The following is a 22,510-nucleotide window of genomic DNA, read 5'->3' as shown; positions in this document are numbered from 1 at the left end:
GAATCATCTCTACACACAAACCAACTGCACAGATACTCACTTAGTCATGCTCTATAGGAATATGCACAGTCGTGTGTGCATGCGCATGCAGGAGCGCTTGTGTGCTCATGCATTGTGTGTGTACATACCAATTTACAGTCATGCCTTGTAGAGATGCGTGCATTAGTGTGTGTGTTTTGTTTTTTGTTTTTTTTTTGGGGGGGGGGGCATGTGTCGGTGGGGCTGTAGCAGACAGTTTGTGCTTCTGTGAGCGGCTCTGGCATCATCAACATAACGAGCGGCCTGAAATCTGTGGAGGGTGAAAAAGCAATTTACTCTCCCACAGCTGAGGGGGATTCACCACCACCATTAATTGTCTCTGTGTGTGTGTGTGTGTGTGTGTGTGTGTGTGTGTGTGTGTGTGTGTGTATGTGTGTGTGCGTGCGTGTGTGTGTGTGTGTGTGCGTCTACATTTTTGTGTGTATTCAAGCATGTATGCATGCATATTCAAGCACGTATGTATATGTGTATATACATATGTATGTGTTCGTGTGCAGGCACATGCATGTGTGCAGGCGTGTGTGTGTTTGTGGGTGTAATACTTCTCCCACAGAAGAATATTATGTGTCTATATATATATGTATAAGTGTTTTGTATAGTGCGGATGCCTGAAGGTGACTTGCAGCATCCATTTCCTCCTTTACAGCCTCACTCATTGTTAAAGAATCTGGAAGGAGTAGCACCGCATTGTCAGACATCCATCCCTCCAAGGCCAGACACTGCTTTATACGTGCACAGACATCATCTCTCTCTCTCAATTTCCCTCTCTCTCTCTCTCTCTCTCTCTCTCTCTCTCTCTCTCTTTCACACACACACACACACACACACACACAGGAATGCACTCCACATACACATACCGCATACTGTACATACACATACATTCTGTGTACAAACACACAAACAGAAAAGCAGAAACACATTTTGTCTGGGTCAGGTAGAGAAATATGTGGATAGAGAGTGAGGGATGGGGAAGAGATGAAGGAGGGATGGATGGATGGATGGATGGAGACAGAGAATGAAGGGAAAAAAGGAGAGATGAGGGGATGGAGAGAGTGGGCTTTTTTTTTTTTTACCTGCGAACGAGTTTGGCAGACAGAGTGAGAAATAAAGGCAGATGGAATGGGTGGAGGGAGAGAAGAGGAGAGGAGAGTGGGGGAGGGAGGGGAGGAGGAGGGGTCTGCTGGTCCAGTTGGATGTGAGTGACATTATTATGGGATAGGTGTCCGTCACGCACTAGCGCCACACACACACAACACACACACCATCCCCTAGGCGCTGGTTTCGGTGGCTGAGGCCGCGGCTTGTCTCTTGCAGAGCGACAGAATAGCACTTTATCACCGGGAGAGAAAGAGAAGAAAGAGCGAGGGAATAACAGGACGCTTGTGGAGGATGACAGTTTGACTCCCCCGCTTGTTATTTTCACTCTTGACTACACACAACCCACACACACACACACACACACACAGACACAGGTGCGCAGAAATGTGCACATACAGACACATTCATACACACACATACACACACACACGGTATACACAGTATATACTGTACACAATATATTGTATCACAATAGACAGATTTCCTCGCAAGAGAACAAATGCAGAATCTACATCAACAGTTGCACAACCAGCAATTTATACCAGTCATAAACTCATTTAAAGTAGTAATTAATAGTCGACTAGTCAAGGGAGGCATAATGTTACATTTTTAATGTGGTTATAAATATCATTCCTTGCCAGAGGATCAAAAGGGGTTGATGGAACACACAGCACGCCACAGCAGCTGATTCATTTTAATCAAGGACTGTAGGCATTTCCCACTGCTGACTGACTCCTGAAAATCAGCTGCACCACCTCGCTGTACATTAGAAAGAATGGGAGCAATAAATATTGTAAAAATATATAAAACAACCTCCTAAAACATTTATACAAATCTAGTCCCAACACTGTTGTTTTTATTGTAGAGAAATGGAACAAACATGCTATGATCAATGTAAACACAATGTACAGCAGAGTCTCATTGTGCCAACATAATGCAGAAATGAATAGTGCATTTTCATCTCCTCTGTTCTCAAATTAATATCCCAAATCCAGTTCATTATTATTATCAAGATAGTTGAACAAGCAAATCAAACATTGGGCATGATTTATTCTGTATGCTGAAATACGAACACTGCCTCATGAAAATATCAATTGCTGCCCATCTAGAGAGAATGTTTAAGATGCTAAACAATATACACTGTAGATGGATGAACCAGAGTCGAGGGTGTTTCTGCTTTACAAACAGGGATTTCTTGTGTATCCTATTATTGTGTAGATGACTAGCTGATGCCTTCCTACTGCACTTGACTATTCAACAAGTCGTCAACTTCGAAACAAGGATGTTCCCATAGAAACAAGGATGGGCCATTTTCGACACAACCATGTTTCTGGTGTCTGTCTAGTTTCTTGTGTAACTTTTCAACACAGTATTTGTTACACAGCTTTGACGTTGATGTGTTGAAAGTGCCACAAAATGTCCATGTCCATCCAGAACACACAGCATGGATGTGTTAAAAACAACACACCATTCTTTAGGCCACATAATTCAACTCAAGGCCACCATAGAAAGCGCAAAAGGCTGAAAAGCACTGAACATGTAATTGGACTAATTAAAAGACAAATTTAGAGAATGCATAGGTCACAATGTGTGAACTTGCTTTGAAGTGGCATTTTATGTCTTTTTATTTAATCATATATGATCAGAAGGTTGGATAGATAAATGGATGAAAGGATGGGTATAAAGGTGATGGATGGATAGATGGATTCATATTATAAAAGCACATAGCTGCCTACTGGTCAATGCAATAAAAACACACAAAAAGAGTTCTTTTGTGGTTGTTGAGCTACTATGCTAACAGTTTTAGGAAATCCTGAATCCTGTTTCGGACAATTGCTTGAAAGCTCAGTGGTAGTGACACATTGTCCAAATAGTCTGACAACTTCCCTAGCTTACCCTTACAGCTATCTATGGCTATTTAACAATAACATGGCTATCTTCCTCTCTGTCTGTCACCCTCGCTCTTCCCTTGTCTGTCTCTCCCTCCACTGGACCACCAAAACCATAATCTACAAGAACATTTGGTCTTGTATTTTAGCCAAATGACAGCCTGTTAATCCTTAACTCACCTCTGCTCTCTCCTCTCACCTCCCCATCCCAGCGGTCCAAAATAGCTGTCTATGAGAAGATGTGGTCATACATGAAGTCCGCCGAGCCCACGGTCTTCACCAAAACCACAGCCGAGGGCGTGGCAAGGGTTCGCAAGTCCAAGGGGAAGTACGCCTTCCTCCTGGAGTCCACCATGAACGAATACACGGAGCAGCGCAAGCCCTGTGACACCATGAAAGTTGGGGGGAACCTGGACTCCAAAGGATACGGAATTGCCACCCCAAAAGGCTCACAGTTAAGGTGGGTGGAGTAGTGTAACAATAGGAAACAGTAGCAAAGCTGATACTGTACTATTGCTATGGTATTCCACCTACCCTGCTGTGCCTTTTATTCTACTGGATGTTTCCTTGTTTGACCTATCACTGCTGTCAGATGAAAACATCTCTCCCAACCAAAAAATTTAGAAATTAAGTAAAACTGGGTATTTTTTCCCATGCATTTTTTTAAATCTATGCATTGGATTTTGATTGGCTTTCACACACATCAAGGGTCAGGAGACTAACTCATATAAACAATAAGTCACCAGTCAAATTTAAGGCCAAGACAATTCATGTAGAACTCCAAAGGCAAAAAAGGAGTTACAAGGTTTTCACCCAGCGGCAGCGATATGAGTGTGTTTGGATATCAGTATGCAGATTGTGTAATTCATCATTCTTCTTCTTAATCTCTTGGTTTCTTGATTTCCTTCTCTTTCTCATTCTGTCTTCTGCCTTTCTTACTTTCCCCCCCTCCATCTCTCTCTCAGTCACTCTCTTCTTCTCTCCCTCCCACCATCTGTCTGTTAACTTAGGGGCTGTTAGTTCCATTGCTGTCTCCTGTCTCCTGTCACTGTCGCGTCACTCATCTGTCCCTCCGTCCCTCCGTCCCTCCTTCCCCTCCTGTTGCTCTTTCACTCACTCTTTCTCTCCGCAGGGCCACCTTACAGGTAACGCTGTCCATTTGTCTGTTGTCTCGCTGTCTCACGTCTGCGTTCCTTTCATCTGCAGAGACAGAGATGGTAGTCATGATGATGATGATGATGATGATGATGATGATGATGATGATAGCTGGATTATGAAGGAAGAAAGTTATTGACTGACTGTCGCCATGGGGAGGTGCAGAACGCCAGACTGTTGCCACTAAATCCGGAGCCACAAGGGGGAATTTATAGATGAACAGGAAACAGAAAGTGAGAAACAGGAAGTAGAGGGGCGTGGCCAACGGGGGGACTAGAATCTAAACAAACAGGATCCCACATCAAAAAATATAAAGTCAGAAAGGAATCAATAATGTTCATTAAATTCTAATTAAATTAGGCTCATTTATAATGTTTGCAAAAACGTTTGAATGCTAATTGGACAATGCAAAATTAAAACCCAAACCCAGAAGTATCCAATAGTTAATTATCAAGAATGCTTGACCGTGTGGGTGTGCTGGTTTCATAGAGAGAGTAAGAGATGGAGGCAGAGAAGGAGAAATGAGTGGCTACTAGTGAGGTTGCTCCTCCCTTAAAGGGACAACATGACTTGAATTTTAGTTTTGATGTTTTTCCTCACTTGACACTTGTTTTCTGGCTTGTTAGCTTGTGCCTAACAGTCCATATAGGTTTCAGTGAGGAATGCTAACAATGCTAACAAGTCATTTTTCAGGCAACCGAGGGACCAGAGTAGAAACGTTGTCCTCACAAAGTGCCCGCTGAAGAAAATTATCTGACTAATTCAGCAAAACTGGACCGCTTGCTCTCCCTTCTCTCACTCCATCTCTTTCTGACAGTATTTCTACTTTGCCTCATTAACAGCAAAACACAAACAGCACACCTCACATCCTGTCCTATAACTTCCCCCTGTGTATGGTGCAAAGAAGTCCCTCGAAACCCCAGTCACTTTAGTTCCTCCTTTGCTATTCAGACAAAGGTTTTTCCGTTTCTGAGGGAAAAGTGACAGACAGCGGGTGGATAGCTCCCATTTCCAGCCCCCCAAACGCATTGCTGGGACTATCCTCGGTTGTCTCTGGCTTCTCCCAGTCAGCGGAAACCCAATCTATCAGTTGCATGCATGTGGCTGGGAGTGCGCACGTCAGGTGAGCTGCCCCTTCCCTCGGTACAATAATCAGAGCGCTAATGTGAGCTGATGATGTTGATGATGAGAATGAATAGTATGCTAATTAAAATTAGTATTATGAATATATTATTTTAGTTATGTTTGATATGATTATTGATATGTTAATGTTATTATCATGACTCAAAAGGAATATGTTTGAAATGTTTTTATCCATACCTCTCTTATTTTGATGAGATTTTTCATGGCTTGTAGATCCCCCTGGAGAACACTGTCTCTCTCTGAACCTCTGAATGCATCAGAGGTTTTCTTTATTCACCGAGCCTATCTATCTATCTACATAGAAAGTGTTACGCCTTTAAAATTAGCATTGGCCCAACAAATCATTCTTCATTTTGATAAAGTGCTCAAAAAGCTAATACTGTTGGGTAATAAATATACAAATATAATTTCCAGCCAGTAAGCAATGCTTTTTTCTAGTATTGCTTAGCAATAAAGTTTAGTTCCAGGAAATAGAAAGTAAATCACCGGAGGCTTTAAAAATTCTGGACCGTTTATAGATACAGATAGCAGACAGGCAGCAAGATGGACAAATCACTGACTGCCAGACCAACAGAAAGACAAATAGTGAGAATTTTTTAAATCTTTATTTATCCAGGGAAATTCAACTGAGCATGCTTCCTCTTTTCCAGCAATGCCCTGCTTCATAGTCATACATACAATTCATATATTGTCTTTTACCATTTCAGTGAGGTTCAGTGCCTTGCTCAAGGGCACCGCGACAGTAGTTATTGAGGGAGGGGAGAGTATTATTCATTCACTTCCCCCAACTACATCTTCCCAGCTGGTCGGGGGATTTGAACAGGCAACCTTCTTGTCGCAAGCCTGCTTCTCTAACCTCTAGCCTATCGTCTCATTCTAGGCATCTACTGTCGCCTAGAATGAGATAGGTCTTTCAGATAGACAGCTATACAGACAGAGGGACAGACTAACAAACAAGGCAGACAGACTGCAGCAACCTTTTTGTGGAAATGAACCCTGCTGATTACAACATCTCAAAGAGAGAAGAGGGCAGATCAGAGGATGGTGACAAAGAGGAGAGACAGAGTGGAAAGCGTTTTGCAGGCAGTTATAAAGGAGAGAGAGAGAAATGCTGGAGAAAAAGAGAGAGGGACAAAATACAATTGTAAAGGAAGCACAGAGAGTAAGATGACAAAATCATGCAGCTCTCATAACCCTGTTTTGTAGACATGTGAATCACTGTTGTGAACATGATTGAAGCCTTGTATCTAACAGTGATGGTACACAGGCAACATTTTGAGGCAATTGAGATAGACAATAGCGGCTTCAGCAGAAACAGTGATCGGTAAATGGCATGAATTCAAAGTGGACAACATAATGGTCATTAAAAATACTGCTGGTCATTGTTGTTACCACTGCTGTTTGTCTATGTTGCTTCAAAATGTTGTCTGATTATCTTGGTCTTTAACATACATGGAAGTCATACAAGTACACTTACAGTTAAACAGATTCATTTATGTTCCATTTCTGCACTGTGACCCCATGCAGTTGCACCCCATCCCTTCATAAACATCCCAAATATAAAGAGCTTAGCTGAATACATACGCGCACCCAGCATGAATGTGTGATTTTTAGCCCTCTGTGTCCCTGATTTTTTGTTTGGAGGTCATTCCCCTCAGGGGTGTGAGCAGGAGGGCTGTAGGGGATCTGAGCCACACACATACACACACACACACACACACATATACACGCACACACACACACACTCACACAGACTAGCAGGAAGCTAACAGAGGAGCAGGAGGAGACAAGAGCACCATCAGCAGGCTGCTAAGACCTGGTTAACACACTTTATACCAGCAATCTGACACTCACTGTGGAGCAGCCTCTGTTAGAGCGGCCCAGTACAGGAGAGAGGAGGGATAGACAAAATAGATAAATAACTGGACGGATGGAAAAAAGACAAAATGAGATTAACAGAAATAATGTTAAAGAACAAACTGTTAGGTGGAAAGTTACAGAGAGCGAGAGAGAGAGAGAGAGCGTTGTCTGGGGTGCATCGCTCCCCACTAACCCACCTTCTTCCCTCACCCCTCTGCCTTCCTCTCCCTCTGCTCCTCTTCCTCCCCGTTTCCCTTCCCCCTCCCTCCCTTTGGCTGTGGACCCCGTCCATCTTGTCTGTCTGTCCCTCCCTCCTCTGCTCTGACCAAACTATCTTATCTGTCCCTCCTTTTTATTTAAAGAAACGCGGTCAACCTGGCCGTGCTAAAGCTCAACGAGCAGGGCCTGTTGGACAAATTGAAAAACAAGTGGTGGTATGACAAAGGAGAATGTGGCAGCGGGGGAGGGGATTCCAAGGTTAGCCCTCACTGTCTGCCCCCCCCACCACCACTAGGGGCCAAGGGGGCCGCTCACCGGCTGGGCAGCCCGTGACGGCCCCCCGCTCCGGGGACGTAATGCACGCATCTGCCCTGGCACAGAGTCAAGGAGCATACAGGGAGGGCAAAAGTGACATCTTAAGTCTCCTGAGACAACCCACAGCCTAAAAAATAGGTATAACGTTGCATCTGTTGTCACCCGTGTGTGCCTTTTTGTGTAAAAGGTTCAGACCCAGTGACAAAGGTACAACGCTCGAGCTTGTTGAGTCTCCTCAAACAACCTGCACTCTCAGAAAAAAGGGTGCATTACTTACTGGGTAATGTAAGATAAAGAAATTGATTTTCCATTTTCATTTTTATTGGAATTTGGGCCCCAGTGATCAAAGGTACAATTGTCTTACCTTTTTTTTCTCAGAGTGTGCTTCCACCCTAGCCAGAACCAGGGCAAAATATGAGATTAATTTATTTTGAATGGGCAGAAGAAAAAAAAATAAATATTTGATTTATCTTATCATGCAGGAAAATGTGTCCACTGTTGAGGGTGCTTAATAAGTGTCTGGCAAGATAAATCAAGCGCACCTCACGTAGTTGAAATATTTAAAATCACAATCAAATGTATTTGGCCCTGGTCTGGTCTAGCATGGTTTCTCTCTGGAAGGACAGAGAACAAGGAGATGTGGGGGGGGGGGGGGGGGGGGGGGGGTGAGTAATGGACAAATGCAGAGAGAAAGAGGAGAGCAAATACTGTCAAGGCAGGAATATTTGCCCCCTAGTGGCAGCCCTGGGGAGAGGAAAGTGAGGAGAGCAGCAGGGAGAAAGCCTTAAGTGAGAGCAAATTGAGAAAGTGATCGAGAGAGGTCAAGGTAAACACTATTATTCCATCAACAGCAATACTGTTGGTCAACTGCATGGCAGGTGAAACAGGTTTTAAACCAGTTTAAAGGGGGGAAAAAACAGGCCCAAGTGAAACTGTAACTCGGATTAGGCTCAGATTGATTCATAGCATAGCAAGGAGGGATGAATTATTGACAGAAGCAACACACAATCACAGGCTAAAGTTTCCTACTTCCCCTGTAGGTTTAGGTATTGTTAGGATTTCATCAATTCTATTTACAGTATTTTTTCTACTTAACATATAGAGTCCTGTAGCATTTCTCTTAACGATTATTTTGTTAAAGAATCACATTTAATGATAGGTTTCTGTGTTTTATGACTTGTACTTGGCATAACATTAAACTTTCTGATGATTTTTAGCTCCTAAAATTGAAAACAATGTTGCTTTTTGTCAACTGTTACAATTCTACCTCATCTATTTTTATGCAGAATTATCAAATACTCTTGTTAGGAACTAAGCAACTTAGTCAAAATGAAAGGTAAAACAATTTTCCCACCCACCACCCCTCCCCACTGCCCCTAAAATTTAAATGAATTGCCCCACTGTATGTTAGGAATTCACCAAGGTACAGGGCACAATGAAGAGATTTATTAGGGAAGGGAAATGGGATCTCAGTGCAACAAGAAAAGATCATGCCCATAATAAGATAACAGCTTCCTCTGGCCTTGGAGGCATTGGAGTTTATTAAATCCTCAACCCCACATCCAAACCTGCCTCACTGTATCTCACTCTCCCAGTCAAAGCACAGTGCTAGCCTGCTGCCAATAGTCCTGGCTTAACAGTACTTGCCTCTGGTTCAGTTTAGCATCAGCTGGGGCAGCATGGGTGTGTTACCTGAAGTGACAAAGGGGGGTCCCACTCATATGTCTGTAGCTCGCCTTAGCCCCTCGCTCCCCCCTAGCCCCTCCTCAACGAGCATACACACATGTACTCAGTGGGATCCATACTAGGTCACTTGATGTAAACAAAAGTACCTTTCTATGTGACTGAGCTGTGCAATGCAAATGTGAAATACCCTAATAACATAAAATAACATGACCTATGATGTTATTTATGTTATTTTTACACGCGAAGAACCCCGGTAAACCTTGCAGTTTTGAAACTGAGCGAAGCAGGCGTCTTAGACAAACTGAAAAACAAATGGTGGTATGACAAGGGAGAGTGTGGACCCAAGGACTCTGGAAGTAAGGTCAGTCTCACACTGCTGCGGCCCACAGAACGCTAGCCTGAAACTCTCATCCTGAATACGCTCCAGATTACTGCAACTATTGTTTAGCTTAGCAATAGCATTTGCAATAGCATCTCAATTAGCCTGAAACTTATCTTGAATACGCTCCATGTTAGACTGTAATTGTTTAGCATTTAGTTATTACCTACATTTTGCCTATTTCTGTTTTGATGGCATACATTGGACCACAGACATTTGCCTGAATGTGCAGCAGATTAGACTTAAATTGTTGTTTGATTTATTTAGCAATACCTTCTCCATTACAATTAGCATTACAAATATGATCTAAATTTTGATTATCATTAGACAATAGTCACTTTCATGTTTTTATTACAGACACCCACAGGTTCTAGTCTGAAACTCATCCACCAGATGAGAATGCAACTGTTTCATTAGCTTTAGCATTAGCAATACCATCTTTTGTGATTAGCATTAGCTACTGGCTAGCTTTCATATTTCTGTTTTGATCAGAACTATCAGAACGTTTTACAACTTTGTTTTTTATTAGTACTGTTATTGGCTATTTAAGTGCTAGAACTAATTTATACCCCACCTCTTTCAATGTTAAAACTTTGATGTAGAAATGGAAGCTGTATTTGAGAGTAGAAGAGAAGTTCTTCAAATAGGACGGAGTTTATCAGACATGTTTAGAGTATAGAACATGAGAGGTGTTCTAGATTTTTAGAATACTGGAGCCTTTGAGTGTGACTCAAACTGGAATGAAATGCCATCACCGCTCAGATAAAAGCCTGCTCTATGATTTATTTATAAAAATTAACATTTTTAAACTTACTTGTTAAATTAGATGTTAATTCATGCTGTGATTTAACTATGTTGCAGTTGTAGAAATGTGGAGTGTGCTGTACCCTATTGTAGTAGTTGTTGTGGTGATAGTGATAGTAACTCTAGTTGCCATTGTAAAAGTAGAATGTTAGTGATAATTACAATAAAGTGATACCTATATGCACTATTATGTATTTCCAGGTGTATAGAATAGTACAGTCATAACTATTGAACACCAGAACTTTTCTGTGAACCTGACTGCTTTTTTCTATATCTGACAATCTCCATTTCTCTGTGGTGTCTAACCCTGTGTACCCTATTATCCCTGTCTGCTTTTTCCCACCCCTTTTCCCCTCCCCTCCCCTTCCCCTTGCTCTCACCTCTTCCCCCTCTACCCCCCGCCACCTGCCTCCTCACAAGCCTCTCCTCCCCCCCATCTCCTCCTACTCTCCCCTCCTCCCATCTCTCAATGTTTCCCTCTCCCCTTAATCTCCCATCCCACCACCCTCTCCTCTCACCCTTCCTCTATCACACCCTCTTCCTCTTCCACCCACCCACCCTATCCATCTGCTGTCCCCACCCCACCCCGCCCCACCCGTCCCCTTTTCCTTCTCGTTCCCTCTCCATCTCTTCTCCTTCCCCTCCACTTCCCTCTCACCTCCCGACACCCCTCCTCTACCGCTGCCAACCCCGCTCTGCTACCTCCTTTTCCCCAACACCTGTCCCCTACTCCCTCTCCACCCCGTCTCCCCACTCCCGCTCTCCAGGACAAGTCGTCCCAGGCTCTGAGCCTGTCCAACGTGGCAGGGGTCTTCTACATCCTTGTGGGAGGCCTGGGCCTGGCCATGCTGGTGGCCCTGGTCGAGTTCTGCTACAAGTCACGGGCCGAAGCCAAGCGCATGAAGGTGGACCTTAGCCCCCCCCACTGCCCCAGCCCCTCCCCCAGCACCCAGAATCTAGCCACTTATAGGGAGGGGTACAACGTGTACGGCTCCGAGGGGGTCAAGATATAGGGGTAGGATTTAGAGGCTCCCATATAGGTGGGGTAATGGTGGTGTTGATTATGGTGGTGGTGCTGTAGATTATTGTATTGTCGATGTAGATGTTGTTGCAGCAGCCCCACGCAACCGTGCTGTTGTTAATGTGGTGATGAGGATGTGGTCAAGCATTGTGGAACCAATGTAATTTTTCATTTATTTTTTTTCTCATAGTGAAAGCTACGTACAGTATGTTTCTTATTTTTGCTGTTTTGTTTTGTTTATTATTGGCCTAATATTTTCTTCGATTTTGGGTTTCGATTTGGTTTGTGTTCTGTTATGGTTGTTATGTTTCATTATTTAGCACTTCACCCCGGGCTAGATTGGGGTTAGCTTTGTGTGACTACAGATTTGGTTCCATCGTCTTTGGCTGCAGATGATGATGATGGTGATGATGATGATGATAGTGATGGTGATGCTCTTGGCTGATGACTTGACTAGGCACCTGCATTGTACTCTTAGCTAAGAATAAACAAAAATAATAATGGAGCGGGGATGCACAACTCCATCTTCAGGGACTGCCACTTTATTATATCCATTTCCCCATTGCCCTTAGGTACAGTTTTCAGTATTGACCACAGAATAAGAATGGATATCATGGTGTATCATGGTAATCAGTTTTGGTATACATCACAACATGTCTCAACCTAATCTGTCAAACTAGTACCCAAAACCCTTCAAAGCATATGTTGAGATTTTAACTTGGTTAAGTTATTATGACATTGAAATAACAGTCTACATTGGTACTTCATTTACCTGACTGCTTAACAGCTTGTTAGCCTTCCTCATTGAAAACAAGTAAGTGAAGAGGCTATACTGAAACATTGCCATCCACAATGTGATAGATGTCTGGTAAAGAAAAATAACAGACTGAAATTCTTAGTACGACTAGTCTTAACAATGTAACCAGATCTTCCTCAATAATTCCTGGAGTACTGTTGCAGTGTAGGAGAAAGGCCTTCAGTCGTTTGTGAGGTGAGAATGAAAGCAAAAATTCCAGTGTTTGTTCAGCACCTCTTAAGACTGCGTCACACTGAACCAATTCAACCGTCAGGGTGAATCTGGGTTTTTGACTGCTTGAACAAGTTTTTGTTGAATGTGATTTCTCAAAGTACTGACTCATTCTTGTCCAATCAAGGTAACATACCTTTTATGTTAAACCAGACCAATAGAGTGAAGTTAGGGGAAAACATGAAATAGCAAGGCCACTCCTTGCCCAGTAGCACTTTGTAATCACTCTTAATCCATAGATACTAGTCAAGCTACCCCCAATCCCTTCACAACATGCAAAGGGGTTCACTCTACAATGCATAAATAAAGCATAAATACTTGAATGTTAATGACAAAATATCTTCCACCAAACAGTTCTTGTAGTAGGCTTTAAAATGGCTTCAAACATAACTCAGGCAAGCAGAACTGAGGACTGGAAGTATTGGTTTGTAAATGTCTCCGACCAATCACAATCTACCGTATACAAAATAAAAAATTATTTGTGTCATCTTGTGCGCACATTAGCTAGTGTTTTGTTCACTGTTGCATCCACTTGTATCAGGCAAGTTGGAGCAGGTAGCAGGTGTAACAAAGGAATGAGGGAAAACCCGATGAATACTGACCTTTCCCCAGCTCTGATGGCTAGTAGCAGGCATCCATATCCATATTCCTTTATGTTTCATCTGTAAACTGGAGTTGTGCACCCCTGCCTTAGACAGCCCAACCAGAAAACACCTTGACCAAACAGCCCAGTTACTTACTGTTACCGTGGAGGAATAACTGATCAAGCAGACACTTCATACAGAATGGCTACTTAGTGATGTTGTTGTTAAAAAAAAGTTTACTGATGTAGAAGAGCAATTAACTGAAATGAAAGGAAACATTGGTAGAACTTCATTTTGATGATCTGCTAACAAACTTCATAGGCATTCTCAGGCCACATTAGATGGTTTGATCACAATGAGAAACATAGCAGTGTCAATACAGTACCCAGGATGCATAATGAAGGAGAGCTACAACATATTCTGTACGTAGAATATTGACTGTTAACTTGGTGCCAACTCCAAAGACCTGGATGAAGCATTAAGATCCCCATTTATAAACCATATTGAGGCTCATGGACTTGACCTCAAAGCAAAACCTAGAATATAAAAATAGCTAATTTTGTGGACTCGTATCATGTTTTTCTGAACTTAATCATCCAAATGAGTGTCAAGTTATATAAATATCAGTTCCCCACTGTCAACCAGTTCTGAACAGGAAATGTACGTTGATCCCCTGAAAATCATCCTGGGTACTTTTAGAGTCACCTTTTCCATCTTTTCCATTTGGCTCTCAGTTGAGCCTGTACATCAGCATGACAGCACACATTAAAAGAGGGGGTGGCAAACACTGTATTTCTGGCAATGGGAGACAGTATTGGCTGTTTGTTAATATAGAGTGGACCATTCCAGGGATTGAGAATAGCACACCTGAATGCTTATTTTCAGATGTTTTCTCCAGTAATCCATGTATCCAAAAGTAGTCCAAAGAATTTCTACATATCTAAATATAAAGGCCAGTGAGTAGTTTGTAAGCAGAACATCAAATTGCTGTATTTCGGAAAGCGATGAGGTAACTGAGCACATGTCTGTCATGGATGCCAAACCGCAGCATCCAACCATGTTTCCTTTCCTAGCATTATTTACAGAGGTTAGCCTCTCGGGTTATACAATGTTGAATACCGCTGTCTCTGTGTGAAGACCCTGTAACTCAGGTACAACAAAATTTGGGTACATATTGAGAATTTGAGGAAGTTTCAAAATCGTAGCACCAACAAAACCTACTCAAAAGTGTGTAATCTCAAAAAATGCATGGGCGTCATACCGAAAATAAAGCTTGTTGGCTCTCAGAGATACAAGGTTTTCATCCTACAGCAGCAACACAAACTTTACTGAAACATCAGGGAGTAGCGTGTTCCTGTGAAGTGTCACCCTTCTCTGAGCAGTATAGCCAGTCGATCCCTCTCTATAAATCTGAAACCTGGAAATAAAATCACTCCTTCGTGTCTTCCCTTTGTCTTTCCAAAATCCTCACCTTCCAAATCCTATCCTTTCAAATCCTCACCTTATCTTTTTGGGATTATTGAAAACCCAGACCCCAGAAATGCATGGTCACCTATGAAATGCAGATGTCTACAACCTAAACCTACTTGTCTACTTTGTACGTCTTTGTTGATTGTTGCCTGCTTTTTAGTTTATTTCCGCCTTTGTAAAATGATTTTAGTGTTTGCACAGCATAACCTGTTAGTTTGTGAGATGTGAATGTGTGTTTTAGGGTGCGTTCACACCAGGCATGTTTGGAACGGTTCAATCCAACTCTGGTGAGAACAATGCCATTTGAACTCTGGTGCGCAACAAATAACCGCACCAGTGCCTGAAAATGCTCGCTCCTCTTCCAGGCGACCTGTGCGGTTAGCTAGGAGTGAGAACGTAATTGCAACTAAAGGAAATTACCCAAAACGTATGGTTTTATCAGTATATTTGTTGTTTGACCATTGTTCCATACAGTTTTATGGGTATGGATGAATGTTGACATCTGATAGCCAGCAGTTACTCATGCTGGGAAAGCCTATAACAAACGGCAAAGAGCACAGACAAGTCCATCATGCTTACTTAAAATTACAGGTACTGGAATCAGATTTGTTTTGACTCACCCTGCTCTCCCGGTGCCAAAATCTCCTATCTCGCAGGATGACAGGTTACCAAAATTCTGTCCACCAAACAAGACCTGATTCACTTGTAATTGGGCAGTGTGAACCTAAATGAACCAAATACAAAAATGCAACAAAGTCAACTATAGTTTGGACCAAAGAAAAACAAACTGTAGGTGTGATCGCACCCTTTCTGATTGTTACAGACGTGTGTACTGGTGTGCGTGTACATGTGCGGGCAAATGCACGAGTGAGGGTTTGTGTGTGTGTGTGTGTGTGTGTGTGTGAGGGTGAGGGTGAGGGTGTGCACATGCGGTCCTGCATGTTTGTCTGCGAGTGGCTACAGTTATTGTATATGCTTCCATGTATATGAGTATTTTCATACAAAATCTCAACTCTGCCTCCCCTCCTTCACCTCATTGCCTTTGTCACTCTTCTCTCCATCCTCCCCTCCGTCTCTCCTTGTATAGCTGTCGTTTTCTGAAGCCATGCGGAACAAGGCCCGTCTGTCCATCACAGGAAGTGTGGGGGAGAATGGGCGTGTCCTGACGCCAGACTGCCCCAAAGCCGTGCATGCTGGCCACGCCTCCCTACGACACCCCGGCCTTGCAGTGGTCTCCTCCGGACTGCCCTGAAAACCAAAAACACCTGCCGTGCCTTATAAACACACAAGTATACAGACTTAAACACACACACACACACGCCTACATGTGCTTACATACAACCACATATTAGCATACATACACGCACACGTGTACATACATAAACATATAAAAACACATATACATATCATACACCCATGCACACACACAAACATGCATATACAGTTACACACACTTACACACACACTTATTTGAATACTCAGATGTAGACACACTCAAACATACATTTTTACAGACACACACTTGAATACACAAACACACTGCGCCATCGTCATCTCACTTTCCTGATGCCATTGACACACAAGAGACAAGTGAAATACAACTACGGAGCGAACGGTGGGACAAAAACAACGGACAACTTTGACTATCACACACAACATCCATTTTTAATTTTTCGGGAGGATACCACTATCATATTGACGAACCGACAGGAAACCCAGCACAGACTTACAAGAAATGAACTATGAACTGTGAACATGACAACAAAATCAGTGATGATGATGATGATGATGATGATGATTGTGATGAAGACGATGACAACAGCTGATGATAAAAAGACAGCCAAACAACTTGTCTCTGTTTTGTCTTGATTGGACAATATTGGCTCATGAGCCACGCCGCCCTGACAACGCCTTACTAAGACATTTCATCGACATCGTTTTCATCATCATCATCATCATCATCATCATCGTCGTCTTGACTTGCCTGCAAAGACTGAGTGCCAGGTAAATCACCCTTAGAAGACCAGAAAACTGTAAACTTGAAACTTTGGACTGTGCAAACCTGCTACTTTGCCATGGACTGTTCAAACTGAATGAACATGCTTTCTTACTACGCATATAGAATGGTTTCTCGCCCAAACCAGCGAGATAATCAGCCAACATAGAACAGAAATAACCTCGAACACACATATGGCTGATCACAGCCATAGAATACACAGGGGTTTGTAAAAAAAAAAATAAACAGTAGTAATTAATGAAGTCCTTCATCAACAACATCATCATGACAGTAGTTATGCTAAATAGCAAATAGACGATTACTTTTTGCCAAGTGGGAAACTGGAGGTTAAGCTGTATATTCTGTGATAACTGATGAAAAAAAAATCACATGGGCAGATCTCAAATGACGACCGAAAAAAAGTGTTTCTCAACCTGAAGGTTGGGACCTTCCAGGGGGTTGCAAAGTGATTTTTCTGAGACACAAGATGGCTCAAGGAATGAGAAGACATATTTCAAATATACAAATATATTATTGTAAAAAACAGATTTAGGAGCTACTGGTTGGTGCTGTAGTATAAGAGGGTGCTCTTTGGTCTATGGCCAAAAAAACTTAGAGTTTCAAGTTTTCTATCAAATATATTATTGTGTTTAAAATCTTTGGGATAAATGTTTTTTTTCCCTTCTGCTAAAAAAGAATATTTGCAGCCTCCAGGCCTCATTGAATAATTAATCAAAATAGTCTGACAAGGGAAACCAAAAAACATCATTTGGTGTCAAAGTTCATCATTGTTTGCATGCTGGCCCATAATGGGAGTGTCGAGAGAAGCCAACCATTTGTTTCTAGGGTTCGCCGGTGAAAAAGGTTGAGAACCATTGCCCTATGCTGTGTGCACTTCATTTGACAACCACATAGACTTTGGGCGTCATTTGAGATCCTTAGTCTTTTCCAGTGGCCAGGGAAAGGAACCATATCAGAAAGCTTGCTTTTTAAAAACTGTTGTAAATAACTGCGTAGCAAAACAGAACTCACCTCTCTTTTTTAACCATCTTAGATAACAATTCATTGCAATAATGAATATAAAAGAAAATGCCACTACTTGTAATTAAGACAAAATCTTTTTTATAAATCTACATATTATATATAATACAAATGAATATATATCTATACGTCTATAGAGAGCTATAGAAAACATTGATCACTGATTGTGGGAGGCCATGGCATACATTCTGTTATATGGCTGTTTTTGATAACTTGAGAATATTAATATGCCACAGTCTTCGTGTGTCCTACTCAACACTGAATGTCCATCTGGCACTCACACAGGCACACACATATTAAACGCACGCACACACATTGTTGCATACACAGGGTCAGCTCAGTGATCACTTTCTCTAGCACCACATGAGAGGTTTTGATGTTTTCCTTTGCCTATGGTTGTTTGTCTGTCGCACCATTCGTTTTTCACTGGGTTATTTTGTGTTTTCCCCAGAATTTTGTCTTGGTGGGGTGGAAAGGCCCTTGAAACAGCATGTAGACTTTAGTATGTGACACTGAAACCTAAACACAGGGAGGGGTGGCCCACCCTGATTGCTGTATTGTAGGGAAACACTGCTGTCATTTGGAGAGTGTAGCATCTGTGTGATATAGCCTCAACGCTTTCTGTCTTGTCTTCTAACCAGATGTGGGTCAATTGCAAATTGAAATCCTATCAGTTACTTTGAGCATTTGCTTTGGTCTGTCTAGAGTTCAAAATGAACAGGGAATTGCACTTTTGGGGGGTGGCCTGATTGGATCCATTATGCTAGGCAAGAGTAATCAATCCCAGAAAAGTGTTTGAATCCATTTTATATAGTAGTTTTGCATGTCCGATTCCTTTCTTCCCTTCCAATTCCTGGACCTTTACTGTTTGTTTTTTTTAGCTACTGGAAGGGTGGTGAAATAAAGGGAAATTAAATATTATTATATTAAAGGGTTAGTCTGAGAAAGATTTGAAAGTATTAAAATAAGAAAAACAACATTTTATTTTTTATAGAATTACAGTTGGGCAGTTTCACTTCAACCTGAATTTGTTGTAACACAAGTTTAGCACATTCATGGTAGTGACACTTGTGAAGGAATTTTTATCATAATATAATTCCCAGGGACAGAAGAAATATTGTGTATCCTTCTCCCCTCCTCACCTCTCATCTCTGCTCTCCCCTCTCCCTCTCCTTTTATCCCATGTCCTCTCAATCGCATCTCCATTCTTCTCCTGCCATTTAATCTCTTTTGCTTCTGCTGCTTGACGTCAGCCCTCCTTCCCGCTACTCTATTCTTCCTCCTTCCATTCTTCTCCCCTTTTCTCTCCTCTCACCTTCTCGTCTCGCCTGCTCCCCTCTGCTTTCATCTTCTCTCCTATTCCACCGTGAGACAAGACTCTGAGCAAAGTGCTTCTCAACAATCTGAAATCACTTCACTTCCCAAAGTAATGGGATCGAGATGAAACGAGAACTCTAGACACCAAGTGACAATCTGAATTTCTTAGTCCGGCTCTTTGTTCTGAACATTGCATAGCTTTTGCATTGTAACCTTTAACATTTCCCAAAAAGCATTCTAGATGCATTCAAAAACCTCTGCTGCACTGGTAGCCATTGTAGAAGTCCCTCATCATGCATCAGTCCTGCATCAAATGTATTCAAGTAGGATTCAATAGATAAAAGTAGAAGTAGAACTGAATATTGTAAAACAAAACATATGCCTTTCAAACAACTGATTAAAAGAGCCTCATGATGGCTGAAAAGAGAAAAGGTTACGATAAGACATTTTCCAATCAATTCCTCTCAGACTTGTGTACCAGTGCAGCAGTAGTGCAGCAAACCAGCATGTAGTAAATAGTTGGACTTCTACGATGGATACATTTGTGAAGAGACCGTTACGCCACTCTAGCTATTGCCAAACCAGACACGCCAGACGTTTAGAGTGTACATGATGATATTCTGTTTATTTCTTCGCCACCTCCAGCACATGAGATTTCATGCCTAGACAGCAAAAGGCTGACTGCTGGGCTGTCTGCTATCCACTAAACACTCTGGCTTTAACACTCTTGTTTCTCTCTTTCTTTGTTTCTTTCTTTCCATTTGGTTTGGTTTCTTTTTCTAGTAAAAACATCAATGCCAAACTTTCTCTCTCTGTGTGGTTATTTACTCAGGGATGGCTCCTTTCTGGTAGGATTTTCAAATGTTTATCCTGTATCTATACCACACTTGTCGACGGGCTTTGTTTGTAACCAAACCACAGAAGTGATGGGATTCACCATAATGGACTTCCTCTCCTGGTCTATTTATTTGAATGTTGGGGACCCATGTTATGGACCCAAGGATGGCCCCCAATTGTATGCAGTAAAAATCTCATAGTTAAATCACATAGAATAATCAGTACATAATCTGATTTATGTTTGATAACATAAAGGAGTGTAAAAGCCAAACATGATACTACAGTATGTGATGCCCAAAATGCCCACTGACCCAGAGAAATGCCATGTGGTTTAGTATTAATGGGATAAATGGATAAAACAGTTATGTTGTTCTACTAGTGTAATGGTGATTATTTTGAAGCAGCCAAATGCTATAAAAGACAGCTTCGAATCAGAACTGGCACTGAGAGAGGATTAGTAGGTATCCAGCTTGAGTAATCAGTGATGTTGTATTATGTGATGACAGGTGCTGAAGACAAGTGGTCTGCCAGCTGTGATGCTAAGAGGTGTCCAATTTATCAAGAGAGAAACAAAAATGGTCGGGGTGTTGCAGAGTTTTTATTTTTTTATTTTTTTTGCAGCAGTTTTATCTTTCATCATACTGTTCCATCTGGTTGGAAAAAGCCCTGCAGCCATCCCAGACCTGCCACTCTACCAGAGGGTTTTCTTTAGTATAATATGGACACCTCACATGGTATATTTAATTGGTTGAAATTAACCATATTAAATCAGTACCAATTACTCAAGTCAGTTGACAACTTGAACATAACATCTACTATTCTTACATTCATACTTGATAGCACCATGTGCTATCAAGTATGAATGTAAGCACCATGTGCTATCAAGTGCCAAGATTACTCCATGCGACAATCAAGCGTTAATGAATCTGTGACTGGCCTACCCCATAATGGCCTCTTCAAGCGTATCTCTCATTATCATGGCTGGTATTGGATTGGAAAGTACATTAGCTCAATACTGACAACCAACGTTGCCTGTGTAGCACCAACAGTCTCACAGCAGATAATGAAACCATGGACAATTTAGAGATCACATGTGCCTCATCACTGAAAGTATTCATACATTGTCTGATGCCTAAATTCCAATATATAGGATGAGGGTTAAAGCTGAAGTTGGTAACTTTTGTGGATTAACATTTATTTTGAAGTAATAAAAATAAATCACCTCATTTGGTGGTCGAAGACGAGCAGGATAATGTCAGAATCTCAGAAACAGCGGTAGCTCCATTCCTCTGCTATTCTCATTTCAAAGTGAAACATGTAGAAACCCATCCGACCAATGAGGAGATGTCTGAGGCAAAAGGCGGTTCTCTGTCCTGTCAATCACTCCTCCTGTCACTCACTAGGAGTATGAGGCGTGTCATTCCTTGTGATGGAGATTTGATCTCTTTCCTTCCGAACTTACCAACAGCAGCTTTAATTAAAAAAACACAAGATGAATCCTGACATTAGTTGAACATTTTAGTTGTAGCCATCAGGGTCTCAAGAATTGAAACTCTTCTTTAGTGGAGAATTTAACAATAAAGCAAATGTATTATATGAAAACAGCAAACATTCATATCATCTTCTGAGTGGCTTGAAGCCTTATTCTAGAGCAGCTTCAAGAATAATATTTCAGCCTTGCTAAAGGTGTTCAATCTGTAAATCTGTGTGTGTGAATCCATGAGCTGAGGAATGGCCGATAATGGGTTAAAAATTCCCTGCTGTGATTTTGCCATTTAGGCTCCCTTTTTCCCTCCATGGGGACCTAACACTCACTAATGCAGAGCCATCACAGACAAGCATTTTCCATTACTTCCCATCTCTCTCTCTCACACACACACACACACTATTCTGGGTCATTACTGACAAGTATTTCCCATTTACTCGAAGATGAAGCAAAATAACAATTTTGAGCCATTCTTCCACCCTTTTAACCTTGCCCTTCACGTGCAAGTGCACACACACCCACCCACCCACACACACCTTCAATCTGCCTCTTTTATCATCGCCGCAGAGTGACAGCGGCCTTTTCACCTTTTTTATTTTTATTGGCTCATTTCATCTCCTCTTTCTCACTCCATCTCTTTCTCTCTGCCCTGCATTATCTCCATCAGCCTCCCTCCCCTCAGCCCCTCCTCATTCCTCTACCACTCTCCCTCCCTATTTCTCCACTCCCTCTCTTTATTCTCTCTCTCTCTATAATCCTTCACTTGTCCCTCTCTTGCATCTCTCTCTTAGGACCCATCTCCCACTTTTTCTGCAATCCATACCCCTTCTTCCTCTCTCCCATCATCACCACCTCCCCTTTTCTCGCTTCTCATTCACTCTGATGCCTCTCTCCTGATCGGATAGAAAATTAAATGCTCTCCACTGCACCATCACTTTCAGTGCTTTCAGGTAGCTCATCCCTGTGCTGTTTTTTTTCACTAATTCACCACAAATCATCATAATACCTGGGGCTGCTGGCAGTGTTGTGATCTCATTTTTTCAAGTCTGGGGTAAAATGTGTTTAACACATATATATACATACAAACAGACAAAACCACAAGCGTTTTCTCATAGACACACAGATTTGTTTCCTGCAGTACATT

General features: G+C 42.0%; 1 protein-coding gene across 1 annotated transcript in view; it reads left to right on the top strand.

Annotated features, from left to right (window-relative positions):
- The window catches only part of gria4a (glutamate receptor, ionotropic, AMPA 4a), a gene marked incomplete at its 5' end in the record, with an annotated part of 65,740 nt that extends 49,799 nt beyond the window's left edge, over nucleotides 1–15,941 (top strand). The window contains 4 exons of the mRNA XM_071515889.1: nucleotides 3,239–3,486; nucleotides 7,547–7,661; nucleotides 11,355–11,492; nucleotides 15,777–15,941. Coding sequence (XP_071371990.1) covers nucleotides 3,239–3,486; nucleotides 7,547–7,661; nucleotides 11,355–11,492; nucleotides 15,777–15,941 — 666 coding nt within the window. The remainder of the gene's footprint in view (nucleotides 1–3,238; nucleotides 3,487–7,546; nucleotides 7,662–11,354; nucleotides 11,493–15,776) is intronic.
- Between the last annotated feature and the right edge of the window lie 6,569 nt (nucleotides 15,942–22,510).

This window comes from Centroberyx affinis, unplaced genomic scaffold (genome assembly GCF_046629955.1).
Source record: "Centroberyx affinis isolate AG114_WGS23_722 - 3 ecotype Tasmania unplaced genomic scaffold, CSIRO-AGI_Caff_v1 ptg000376l_1, whole genome shotgun sequence".
In the NCBI taxonomy this organism is placed as follows: domain Eukaryota; kingdom Metazoa; phylum Chordata; class Actinopteri; order Beryciformes; family Berycidae; genus Centroberyx; species Centroberyx affinis.
This window is presented reverse-complemented; position numbering and strand designations above follow the sequence as displayed.